A 14034-nucleotide genomic window follows, 5' to 3' on the forward strand; every position below is an offset into this window, starting at 1 on the left:
TTCAAAGGGGCACAGAGGATAGTAAACCAAATCCAGAATGGCAGCTGTAAGGCCCTTGTGGTACTCCTGCATTCTCCCCACCAAATGACATGGCCAATTAGTCATGGTCTTCCTCACTGCTGTACCGAGATTCAACCTCAGAGTCTGTCTTAACATGGTCCTCAGAGCAACCACTGCAAGGCAATCGGAGTTGGGAATCTACTTCCCACTTTGGAGCCAGACAATCTATTTCTACTTAGAATATTTTAAAGAATATGAACATGTGAATCATTTGTAAAATGGTAATAACTAAATAACTGAAAATTGTCAGGACTTTATTCTTAACCAGAACCTCAGTTTTCTTCACTAGACTTTCATTTTACTTTAATTAGATTGGGTCATCATGTTCCCCTTTGTTAAATGTTGAGGAGGTCTACATTCTTAAAATTATATACACATAGCATATTTCCTTCATGAAGCCAGAGTGTTGAACGTTACAATTCATTGTTTTAAGATCATGTTATACGCATTTTTAATAATTTGGACATTGTTATAAAATAGATGTTTACAATCAGGAGGCAATATAACTTTCACTCATGGTATAGCATACATTTCAAGAGGGAAAACGACCAAATTTTAAATTAAAAAAAAAAATCTAAAAACAAACAAAAATAACATTTCTTTCAAAAGTGAATTTTCTTTTTTGTCCTCAAAGGGAAAACAAATGGACGTAATAAAGAGGAATTTAAGACTAATAGTAGCCTTGCTATGCATTGCAGATGCCAGTGGCAACTTATATTAAGTATTGAAAAGACAAACCCAGCAAAATAAAGAACTTTAATAAAAAGTCTGCTTGAAAGTTATGACCAACTTAAACAGCATTGAGCTGTTGAATCAAGAAATATCTATAAATACTGAAACAACTGTAAGACTTATTGGAATTGAAGAAAACTATGTGTGTTCAGATATCTAGTGACAGCATTGTCCTTAACCAGGGCTGTAATCCAGCCCCGCCACTTAACCATCTGTTTAACACTAAGCAACTCACTTCAGTGCTCTGCAGCCTTAGACACCTTGTTCTGTAGAATGCGGGCATGGAAAAAGCTCAAAAACCCACTAAATCTATGACTTTCAAGCTCTGCTGAATGACAATTTTAATAGTAGTAGGAACTGTTCGCTTCTTCTGATTTCACCCTAAACTTCCAGTTGCTATCCAGGAGAAAAGAGCAAAAAGCCTATTTAAACATCAGAATTATCTAAACATAATGCATATGTGAAAGACATGTGGGTCCTATGTGTGCACATAGACAGATGTTTCTTCGTGCAAAATCATGTGAATTTAGCACTTTCAATAATTTAAATCAGTTTTTCTAAACAGGACTCATGATTGTACTTTCCTAGATTCATTTCTTTGTGCATGCATATTATCATTCAAAATATATTTATTGAGTACTTCCTATGAGCCAGGTACTGGGCTAGATGTTAGGGATATGATGGTGAACATGGGCCTATACCTTATGGAGCTTTCATTTTAGGAAGACAAACAAATCATGTCAAAAACAAGTAACTAAAAATCGTGATAAACATTATGATGGGGGTGGAGGTCAAACGGTGTAGTTAGAATAGGGTTAGTCAGGTAAGGTCACTCTGGGAAGGTAAAATTCAAGTTGATACAAAGTCTAAAGACATTGGGTTTGAGGTGTCATTATACATATGCTCAATTATTATTATCATTACTATTATTCCTTTACACTGGGCTTAAACTTTGTTGTTGACAAAATGGTCTTATGTATATTATTACAATATAAGTCTCACAAGAATCCTTTAGCCTCTAGAACAGATGGCACCATTTTACAGGGAAGGAAATTGATTTTCAAAGAAATAAAACAAGGATATTAGAATTATATCTGGCAGAGAGAGAACACAACCCTAAGATCTTCTGATTCCAAGTGTGATGCTCTTCCAACTACAATATGCTGATGAGTCATTCCATTGTATTCTATTCATGATACTACTATGGATTTCTATGAACCCAAATTTAGAACTTGAGACACGATAAGAACTAGTAACCTTAACCACACGTCTGAACTCTCCTTCAGAAACAAGATAAGCTTTCCCATCATTTGTACGCCATCAGAAATATGGTTACTCCACTTTATCCTACCAGTGATGTTTGGTCCAAGAAATACATTCCAATAATCAATCTTATTTGTAATTTATAATTATTGTCAGTAGAAATAACCAACACAAAATAATATGACTAAAAACACACGTGGTAAAAGTGTATTAAAACAGATAGGAAAACCAGATAGCCTTCAGATCTGTAAAATTTTACATGAGAAGACCTAATTTAGTTAAAATTATAAAGAACATTCCCAATGGCAGAAACTATAATTGGTCAAATTGAACGTGGACTTATAAAGGAAAAAGAACAAAATTAATCAGAATTTTACTTAGAAAATAATCCTATATAAAGCAGCTTCTGTAAGATTAAAAGTGGAAAAAATGGGAGAAAAATTAAATCATTATGTGTAAAAAAATTGTTCAAGGAATTAATTGACTTAGGAGGGTCTTATGAGAGTAAAAGACTTTTAGTGGTAGTTCACCATCTTCAGTACAATTCCACGGAAAAAATGTCCAAAGAGTCAAAATTTCCATTGCATCTTGATGACTAGAAGAGGAAGACAGGGTCAAAACTTGGTGTGCTCCCTTTTGGCAATACTGACCTATTATTTTACATGAATTGGCTCCATTGCTAGGAAATCTATCAAGCATAATATATAATTCAATTTGACCCAGGTTTTCCCAACCACACTAGAAAGATTTCTGTTTTCATCCTCCCCACTTTACCCCCCATACTCTTGTTGAACCTTTAGCTTTCATTTCATTTTCCCCCCAATTAGTCTGTGGAGCTGCTGGTGCATATTTTTATGTTTGCAAGCCACGTGCTTTTCTTCTTCCCTGTCTCCTACTCCCTGTGGGAATGGATGCTTCCAAGTTCATTGAGTCCTGTCACAAAGTCACTTATGCCTTTTTAAAGCTTCAGTTACCACCTCTCAACACTGCTAACATTTCCAGCACTGCTAAAACTGCCAGTTAAATGCTGCCAAGTCTATCAGTGCCGTCTTGTACCCTGTCCCACAGCAGTAGATCGTTTTTTACCTGTTATTGCTGCACTGTGTCCCTCCCTTCACCCCACCTAAATGGGAGTCTGTGAGGACTGAGTAAGAAAAGAATTTCCATTGCCCAAGGATAGCTCTTGTCTTGTGCTACTCAACTTTCTCTTCCCTTAGGATGAGTTCTTTACAGGAAACTCCTCAGTCCTATGCATTGGCCTTACAAGCCATCCAATCATGGGTGGATCTTAGGGTGACAATGGCTCAGGCCCATGCTGGGATCCACCCACACTAACTTGTATTATAGATGTTCCACAATCGAAGCACAAAGATGCTACAAGATGAAACTATAGATTGTTATTGCTCATGGGGTTTATCCTTGTTGTTTGACCTCTCTACACTTCTTTTGACTGACAGACAACCTTTGCAAACAAACAACCAGATATTTAGGACAATATTTTATTTTTCAAATGGAAATGGCAAATGTGTTTTTGTTACAGATTACTAAATGTTGAATAGTACTACTTTCTGTACTGCATTTCACGACTGTTTTTAATTTGCCCAAAAAATTTTTTAAATTATATAATGAAGACTCAACACATTTAATAATTCAAATTATTTTCTTTCTCTGTCTTCAGATAACGAATATTATTCCAGCTACTGATAAACTGTTATCAGTTTATCACATGTTAAATATGTTAACTATATTTGTTAGGGAACATATATGTTAAATAGCATATATTTCATTATGCTATTATTTAGGAAATAAATGACCTCTTTCTTTATCACTAATCTAATGTTTCTCTCTCCAATGAAACAAAAAGTTCCCATGTTTGAAAGTAAGAGCACCATTTACAAAAATAATAGAATGTGTTTGTTAAGATTCATTTGACCACAACACCACATTTCAGAATAAGATCTATCAGTTTAAACTCCAATGTCAATATTTTCCTTTTGAGTAGAAAAACAAATGATATTTTTAAATAAAAAGATTAGATAAAAATTCTGTCCTTTTTATTACTTGGTACTTGACGGTGACCTCTTATGGCAGTAACACAGAGAATAAAATGTAAACGATCCATTTCCAGAACACCTTTTCTTTTTTTCTTTAGAATTTAGAGAGAAGAATATATAGTTCAGCCAAGAAACGTTTAATTTTTTCTATATATAAGTTAGTCTAGCTAAACCACAGAAATTTAGTCTGGATCACCATTTCCCAACACATCCTCCCCTAGCAGCCTCCCTGGTGTGTATCAAGGAACCCAACACCACATGGGCTGTTGAGCTCAGGCATCTGGGGACACCAAATGGAATATGAGTGGCTTCCGTCACTGGGACTGTTTCAGATCCCGGGCTTAGTCCAAACAGTGGGTGGGAAAAGAAGCCAAAACCAAAAAGGCTTTTGCAAAATGCTTGTGACAAAACGTTTAGCTATAAATATGAAAGGTTTGTATAGACTTGAGTACATCAGGAGGCAAATAACTGTGGATCGCAATGCCCTAGTCTTTGCTCAACAGCGAGAACTATGGACACCGGTCAAGGCTCAGAGGTGGTTTGCCTCGTAGAGGGTTTTGCTAACATGTCATTTCAGAGCAGATCTTAGTTCTCTTCCCGGAGTGTGCATTTATTGGTATTTAATATCCCCCCCTTCCCATTCCAACATGCTCTACCAGTTCCAACAAGATTAGCATTTAGGGAGGAAAAAACCAAAACAAAACAAAAAACAAAATTGAATCACTTGCAGAATTTAATTTCTTTACACTTCTCAAATAACACTGTATGATTAATGGGTACTCTGAATTCCTACTTACATTTCTCCTTTCAAAGATTGAATTTCAAGTAAATATTCTGCTTAATCTTTCATACAGAGACCTTTGGATGTATTCCTAGGTAAGGACTACAGAGTGTCCTATGTCATGCCAGGTAGACAGACGACCTGAAGAGTGTGTGCTGTCGTTCTGCTCTAGCCAGCCCTTCCACATTCCTGGTGTCCTCCTTCTGACACGGGAGGACTTGCTGGGATTTGAAACCATCGGGAATCAGCGCTTGGTATACATGTTAAGTTTTGACAGAGAACTAGTCTCTGCCAGATTTTTACCTTGTTCCATCAAGAGAGTTACCCCAGCAGTCTCATAATAGGAGGACGTCAATTTGTATTCTGGCCAGGGAATTCTCTAGCACCGCAACGATGAATAGAAATTGTCAAAAAAAACTCCTGAGTGAATGCATAGGAAAGTTACATCCAAGTAAGCCAAGATATCTGAACTAAAATTCTGGTTTAAAAGTTGGTTTTTGTTTGTTTAATTCAACTTTTGAAGGAGAAAAGTATGCAGGGTTATTATGTAACCTTTGAAAACATAACCTCAAGATTTTAGGTTTACTCTTTGAGGTTCCTCTGAAATGTCATGAACCTATAGTTACTTAGTTGAGATCTTTTGAAAAACTATTATTTAATGTATCTGCTCTTATTTCTTTTTAGGTCAGTCTCGATTCTCGAGTTAGAGAGGTGATCAATAGAAATCTGTTGGATCCTAATCCTCACATGTATGAAGATGCCCAACTTCAGATATATACCTTAATGCACAGAGATTCTTTCCCAAGGTTTTTGAACTCTCAGATTTATAAGTCATTTGTTGAAAGTACTGCCAGCTCTACTTCTGAATCTTAATTTTTATTTTAAAAAAATCATTTTGGAGGGCTGGGATGAGAAATTAAAGTAGTTAAATAACACCTGAAACTGAGTTCCTGGAGAACTACAGTTTAGCATTTCTCAGGCTACTGTGAAAATACAACCATATGGTCTTTGTCTCCATTTTTTATCGAGGTTATCCATGGTTAAGTTTGGAGAAAATACCACCTGAAACAATGAATTGCCAAATTAAGTTTGTTTTGTTCAACACGCATTCTACTTCAAGCAAACTGTATTTGTAGTCCTATGAACAGTCTCCTAGTGTATCCAGAGACTGCATGTGCAAAGTAAAACTGCTTCATTTGCCATGTAGTTGTTGTTAATATTTAAGCCAATGGCATAACTTATATCTGTATTTAAGGACTTTCGTGCAATATGGTCTTATAGAAATAATTGCCAAAAAGTTGGCTGTGGTTTGCATTTTTAAATATAATCTAAGACAGAAAAAGCCAATTTTTAAATTGTAACTGATATTCAACATGCTATATACTGTGTTCAGTACACTAATTTTGAAGCCAATATTTCTGTACATGAAAAAAGAGCTATTTATCTCTGTTTGTTGGAAAATCCTAATGGGGAATTCCTCTGGTTGTTCACTGCCAAAACTGTGGCATTTTCATTACCGAAGAGTTTTCTTCATATATATATATATATATGAAGAAAAGAGAAAAAAAGCACAAAACAATTTGAAGATATTCTATCTCAAAGACAAATCAAAGAGTGATATTGTTTTTAACTGTAATAGAGGAAGATGAATCTATGTATCAGATGTCCAATACTGTAATTAATTTATTAAAGACTGGCTCTCCAGTTCTAAAATGGTTGTGTAAAGTATGTACTTTAGCAAAAAAAATAATACTAATAAGCTTGATAACTTAGTTGTGGAATATAAAGAGAGGATTTAATAAAGGAATGCCTATATGTAGCATCATAAAACTTTTGATGAATAGCATCTGTGCTGTGGCATATTTTCCTTGAAAGTGAAATCCAAGAAGAGCTAAGTTTTTAAGCAAGAAAAGTTTTATAGGGGTTCTCTAGAAGATAATTCTCTACTTCAGACCTTAACTGTTTTCACATAGTATCTTAAAAATGACTTATTTTAAAAATGTTAAAACCAAACCATTCTGATCCATAATTGAAAGGCAGTACAGTGCTCAAATCTTTTAGCTGCCGTATTATTTTTTATATGTACTAGTAAATCTTTAAGACAAAAAATACTTGCCTGACATTGGCATGTACTTTTTTTTTTTTTTTTTTTTTTTTTGCGGTAGGCGGGCCTCTCACTGTTGTGGCCTCTCCCGTTGCGGAGCACAGGCTCCGGACGCGCAGGCCCAGCGGCCACGGCTCACGGGCCCAGCCGCTCCGCGGCACGTGGGATCCCCCCGGACCGGGGCACGAACCCGCGTCCCCCGCATCGGCAGGCGGACTCTCAACCACTGCACCACCAGGGAAGCCCTGGCACATACTTTTGACATTCAAGAGAACAGTATCCTATCTCGCACACACACACACACAACAGTCAGTGTCATATTTATATCAAGGTGTTACATTTGAATATTAACATCCCCTGGAGGCTATTTTTTTAATCTTAAACTTAATAAATATTGAGTAACCTAAAATGAAAGTTTTAAAAATATTTATATCCACTAAGAATACTGGCCTTATATTAAGGATATTAAAATTATAAGTTTCCTTTGTCATTTTTTTAACTACCTCTCATTTTTTTAATTTATTAAAGTTTTTTTAAAAAAACAAGTTTGGGGTTTTCTTTTTAACATTTATTTTACTTGAAAGGTCGACATCGTAATTTTCTTTTTCCATAAACTTAAAACATTTCAAGAATTGCTTTTTTAAGTGAATTTGATTTTCTAACTTATACAGAATTCAGGAGATATGATTAAAAGGGCTATTATCTATTCCCTATGCAAATATTTTAACTGTTGCAGTGTTTGACAAAATGGGATTTAAAAAAAAAGTTTGCAGAGTAGAAAACAAAACGTTCTGTTTACACTGGCGTTGCTGACTATCCTACTATATTCAGCACTTTTAAATACATTATTTATGAAAATATAGTTAAAATACAAGATAGAAAATATTTATAATGATTTCTTTTAACAAATGCGTGTTTCTGTCTGAAAGTGTTAGTGTGTTAAGACATGCTTTATCCGTGTCAATTAGATATTTACTATTTGAACAATAGTTTTCAGTAATATGGTGAAAAAGATAGCTATGAAGATGTTTACAAAAAGTCGTATTTTTTTCCTAACTAGTGAAGAAAAAGCTAAAAGAATCATCACTTCTATTGTGAAGTTTATTGTTCCTAAATTATCTAATTTTTTTCTTGATTAGAATTGTTATGCTACTATGCTGTATACACATATATGTTGTAATATCATACTTGTTGCTATGTTTGAGGCACATGACTAGGAAATATGTAATATGCTATGATACACTGCATGCATCAATCTTTTAAAATGTAGACTTTATATTCTTGTTGTTACTATATATGATGGTGACTTGCTAGTCATAAGTTATCTTTATAAGATACTTTGGACTATTAGATGAATTGTCTGTTTGACAATACCTTTAATATTTTACCAAATGTAAAAGATAAGGGCCCTTATAAAGAGTCCTAATCTCTAACTCTGGGCATTTGTAGAATACAGATTTTGAAGCTAGTATATCCTATTGAAATCTGATTAGGAAGTTGTGTTGAGAATGATTCTAGAGTAGATTTACACATCAGATGTTGGTAACCATGCTATGTGAGATTTCCGTGCTGAATTCCTATTTTCAGGGGAGGGGAGTGTTTCTCTTTTAATTTCAAAATGTTTAAAGTTTCCATGTAAGAGTATGTCTGTGTATTTGCAACTCTACCAATTTTTAAAGTATGGTATAATTCCTTCAGTTTTAATTACAGAGCTATAATAAACAAAACAAGCCCTCAACTGGTGTCTATGCTACCATTCCAAGAGCACAATATTTGTTTTGGTAGAGTTTGATTTTTCCTAGTGAGTAAATTCCTCCCTGGAGAAAAATTAGCACTTTAGAAGGTACACTTTATATTTTACATTGCCAAGATATCTTTGTATACTGTTAGAATCTGCTAATGCACACAGAAAGAGGTTAATGCTCTTTAAATAATGCCGAACTTCAGATGTGTATATAATGGAAAGAAAAGTAGAGGATATAGATTATATATGAATATGTATACATATATTTATATTAATTGGAGAGATTTCTTCAGAGATGGATCTTGAACATAGATCACACGAATAATGAATGCATGATGCTTCTTTACTCTGGATAACTATTATTATGTTACCTAAAGGTAATACAGATGTCCCGACAGTGTTATAGGGCAGCTCTAAGCACAGCAGGTGCACTGGCAAGAGAACAACAGCAAAACACAATTTTGATATCAACACTATGAAGTGCAAAAATCAAGACCATAATGTGGTCATTTTTTTTTAATTTTAAAATATGTACATAGGATGACCAGTTCTGATATTTGGTCATGGTGCATGGGGTGTTTACTCGTATCCTTTAATGCTGCCTAGATTCTTACTTGTGGAATGAAATGTGTATCATATATTTACCTGATAGTTCAGTTTTGCAAAAAGACTATAGAAATAGGTAAATAGTATTTATTTATTAGGGTCAAAAAAATACACTTTCACCCCATTAAGCTGATTTAAAATAATACCTGATTCTTATTTTTTGAATTTATCCATTTTTTTCTATACACTTTTAACTTACATTGAAAAAAATGTCATATTGTAACAATTGTAACAAACTACATTTGCAAAAAAATGCAATATACCAGATGTGTTGAGCAAGAAATATACAAGGAAGAAATTTAACATACAATCAGAAAATAGGAAAATAAGTCTCCTAAAATTTCTTAGATCCAAAATGTCTATAGATAGAACCCTGTCAAACTTGAGTTTTGAAAACTTTGCATTAGATACATTGGCAAATTATTTTGAAAAGTGGTAAAGATATTTCCAGAATTTTTTTTGCCTGTGTATTTATGTTGACAATTTATGACCTTAATTTTCATAGTTTTCAGACACTTATATTTGCATGCTCTTTTCAGTTTTTTAAAAATTTCTGACCAATATAAAATGTTTGTTCTCCTGAGAAAACAATACTCAATCTGCAAAAAGTTTAGTTATTCCTTACTTGCTGCAACTTCAAATATTTACCAATGAAACTGATACCAAAAACTTGCTTCAGATCTTCTCTGCAACACTCTTAGCAGTATCCTTGCAACACACAACAGTGCACAGAGCGATAAGTTTTGTTTCCAGATACCAGGCTTTAATTATAAATTTGGTTTCAAGTTACGTTTCTGTCTCATGTGACTTTGGGCAAATCACTTATCCTCACTCAGCCTGTTTCTTTATCTTCAAATGAGGACTATAATAATTTACAGGATGGCCATGGGAATGAAATAAACATGGAAAGCGTGAAGTGTTACATATAATATTATTATATCAAAGTTCTCCAGCTCAGTAATAATTCCCATTTTCAAGAATGTATTAAATGCCATTTTAATGCACTTTCCCCCGATTTTTTTCAAACTATACTTTAAAAATCTGATTTAATTATTCATTAAAAAATACAACCAAGCTTATTTTAAAACAGAGGAATATATGAATATGTTATTGCTTTGTTCAATAATGTGATTCAAAATCACTGTTCTCAGTTCACCAACATCACACTGAAGCTATAAACAAGAAGTATGTTTCTTTCAATGACACACACACAAAGATATATTTAGATGTGCATATGCATATGTGTGAGTGTGTGTATAATATTGTAGGTTTAAATCAAAGTTTCAATAAGAGAAATCATTTGAAAATTTTATTTCCACAGGAAATGAAACATTCCCAAGGATAGGAAGAATATAAATATCAGTTAATTTGCCAAATAAATATGTGGTGGTTAAAGGTAAAACTAAATTAAAAGAGATTGGCCTGTAGAAAACATTGATACTGGCACGGAATAGAAAGCATTCTTTTTACTATTAAGGTAGTATGATGTTTTAAATTATTTTATCATGAAAATATGAAAATAAAAGAATAAAAGGCAGTTGTATGTTCATAAAAGTTTTCATTAAACCTTTTTAGAATAGTTTTAGATTTACAGAAAAATTGCAAGGATAGTATAGATAGAACCCATATATGACACACCCATGAAACATCTGTCACAATTAATGAAACAATATCAACGCATTATTAAGTCTACACTTTATTTAGATTCCCTTAGCTTTTAACTAATGTCTTTTTTCTGTTCCAGGATTCAAGATGCCACATTACATTTAGTCACCATGTATCCTCTTAGCTGTGACATTTTCTCAAACTTTTCTTGTTTTTGATAACCTTGGTAGTATTGAGGAGTATAGGTCTAGTATTTTGTAAGATGGCCCTCAATTGGAATTTGTCTGATCTTTTCCCCACGATTAGACAGGTGTTACCAGTTTTTGGAAGAAAGACGGCAGAAGTGCCATTCATATCACACCACATCAAAGGTACATACCATCATTACAACTTATTATTGTTGATGTTGAACTTCATCACGTGGCTGAGGTAGTGTCTGTTAGGTTTTTCCACTGTAAAGTGATACATTTTTAAGAGGGTATACTGGACGTAAATTTACTGGACATTTACACTGAGATAAAAATATTCTGAGCAGATTCCTCAGCATTGCTACTAGGTTCCATTAAATGACTGCTAACCAATACTATGAAGAAAATATAATGAACTGGAAATTGATATGGGAAAGCAAAACTCCAAAAGGGAGTTGAATAGCTTGAATATTCACTTAAAGGAGGTGAAAGTTAACTTTTTCCCTTGAACTACCTGTATGATTACCTTAATCCTCTGCATCCCTTGGATAGTGAAGATTTTAGTTTTACTGTCATAAAAGGTAATCTAAATTGATGATCATTTGCTGAGTACTTTTCTATATTGCCTTCCACTGAACAATGAACACTGAATACTGGAATAATGTAAAAGGCTTGATTTTTCCCCCTTGCTTTAAACTATTTGTCATCAATACAGTGTATCTTGTATATGATTTTAGGGTGTTTGCTAAATATTAAAAAGTATTTCAATGTGTTTGGTTCTGTAACATTTATATTGAACGTGTGTAATTTTTTCTACCATGTTCATTGTACTGAATAATCTATATCCATATCTTGGACTTCACCAATATTTATTAGTGGACCATAAAGAAATTTTGAATGCATGAATATAACTTGAGACGCCATGTTTGGTTATTTTGCAATGCCAGAATAACTGTAGGTACTTATAAATTGAATCGATAATCCAGATTATTTTTCCACCAACTTAAGTTGTTTTGGGTTTTTATGCCCCCTTCCTTGAATCTATTTTATTATTTTACCTATGTACAATAACGGACTTCCTGAAAATGCTAGAATTTTCAACATGTAATAGAATTTGAGCATGACCATAAGGGAAAAAAATTCAGAAATCTCGAACAGTGTATATTTCTTGGAGTTTTCAAAGTAAAACTAAAGCTGTTTTCATTTGACTATATTGTGTAAACCTATGGATATTATTGTAAAATGCACATGCATTACACTGACTTTTTAAAAATGTTTTGAATAAAGAATTCACCGATATATCCTTAGAAAAGTTACTGTTTCCTCATTGGTGTAACACTGTAGGAGTAAAGGTGCACTTAATTATGTTGCTTAAATTGCTTACACATCTGAGGGAAAATAACTGCTGGCAGGATTCTTTACATTGTTCTATAAGGTTATCACTTATGACATTTTTGCACCTTTTATAAATAATAAAGTATACTCTTGAAATAACTCGTTTTGAGAATTCAGCTGAGAGATTTACGTTGAGTTCAAGTAGCTCCCACAATTTCCATGCTTAAACTAATATTCAAAGTTGAGTTTAGACTTGGAAAATAACTATTCCTAAAAGAGATGCAGACAACCTAATCAGTCCTGTTCTATACTCGGATTAGAATTTTTTAAATTGAGTTTGGATCACTATTTTAAAGCAAAACAATTTTATAAAGTAGTGTGGCTTTAATACACATTCAAAGTGAAAGAAGATTTGAGTTAGTTGAAGCTTCTAAGTAGCAAAACCTATTTTTCTTCTATATTATTTGGAGAGTCAGCTCATTCTACTTCACTTTGCATTTGTATGTAGAGAGCAAAGAAACGATGCAAGCTCATTTTATAAGAATTTATACTTAACCTCAACAATTCTGATTAGATGACTTAACCTTGTCAAGGGCTCCCGTATTTTACCATTTTTTTTAAAGAATAAGGAAGAAGATTTTGAGTATATTAGGTCTCTGTACAGTTACACCACCACTTAGTAAATCCTGCTCAAACCAGTTAGGTAGTGGGAGTTCCCAGATTGAACGTTCAGCCCTTGCATCCTCAGGCCTGTCTAGATTGTATTATTCCCTCATATACATTCCTCTGGTGGGCTATGAAAAGGTCTTTTGAAAAATGCAAAAGCATTATACCAGTAAACTTCAGTATTCCTGGCACTAATCCACTCTCAAATTTGGGGGTGGAGGTTGGTGGTTGGGGGGGCGGGGCTACCGGAGGCGGGGCTCTGAAGGCTTTGCTAGGCTGTGATTAGTTGCAACACGGAACGGCTCAACCACCTTAAAAAGTAGCTGAGTAACAAGGAATAAGTGAGAATGGGCATGAGACTCGGTGTGGAAGGAAGCTGTTGAAAAGCAAGTAAATTAAGTGGCAGATAAAGGACAGGAAAGCAGACTGCTAAATCACTCCGTGGTTGCCTTCGAGTCTACTTGTCACGTCTTTGTTAATACGAACCTTAATCACCGTCGAAAAGAGAAACATGAGCAGGAAAATTGGAAGAGTAAACACACGTACACACTGATAACCATCCTACAATTCGCTCTTGGAGACGACAGTCCAGGCTGGCACGAGAGAGGACATCCGTGCTGGGACCTCAGCCCCTGTAGCGGACAGTAGACTGCCCTCCACTGCTGGACTTTAAATCCTCACTGAGGGCCTGGGACACAAATCTTCGACGTCAGAAAACGTAATGACAACCTATTGCTTTCTCCTTCCGGTCTAACACTCCGCCCCGGCTCGTTCAAGGAGGCGTGTCTGACCTAGCCTTTAGAGGAGGTGCCCGAGGTCTCTGGGACCCGCCCCTACCGCTTTCGGCTCTGCCCCTCAACTTCCGGCCTCCGCGAATAATACATCATTTAATAATA

At 34.5% G+C, this 14034-nt stretch overlaps 1 protein-coding gene across 2 annotated transcripts in view; it reads left to right on the forward strand.

Moving 5' to 3' along the window:
* RGS17 (regulator of G protein signaling 17) overlaps window positions 1–6442 on the forward strand; it is a 105437-nt gene extending 98995 nt beyond the window's left edge. The window contains exon 5 of one of the 2 annotated variants that reach the window (XM_007113348.1): window positions 5575–6442. In XM_007113348.1, coding sequence (XP_007113410.1) covers window positions 5575–5763 — 189 coding nt within the window. In that variant the 3' untranslated portion in view covers window positions 5764–6442. The remainder of the gene's footprint in view (window positions 1–5574) is intronic. The other variant, XM_055087435.1, reaches the window with a different exon arrangement.
* Window positions 6443–14034: the final 7592 nt, after the last annotated feature.

The sequence above is a fragment of the Physeter macrocephalus genome, chromosome 10 (assembly GCF_002837175.3).
Source record: "Physeter macrocephalus isolate SW-GA chromosome 10, ASM283717v5, whole genome shotgun sequence".
NCBI lineage: Eukaryota > Metazoa > Chordata > Mammalia > Artiodactyla > Physeteridae > Physeter > Physeter macrocephalus.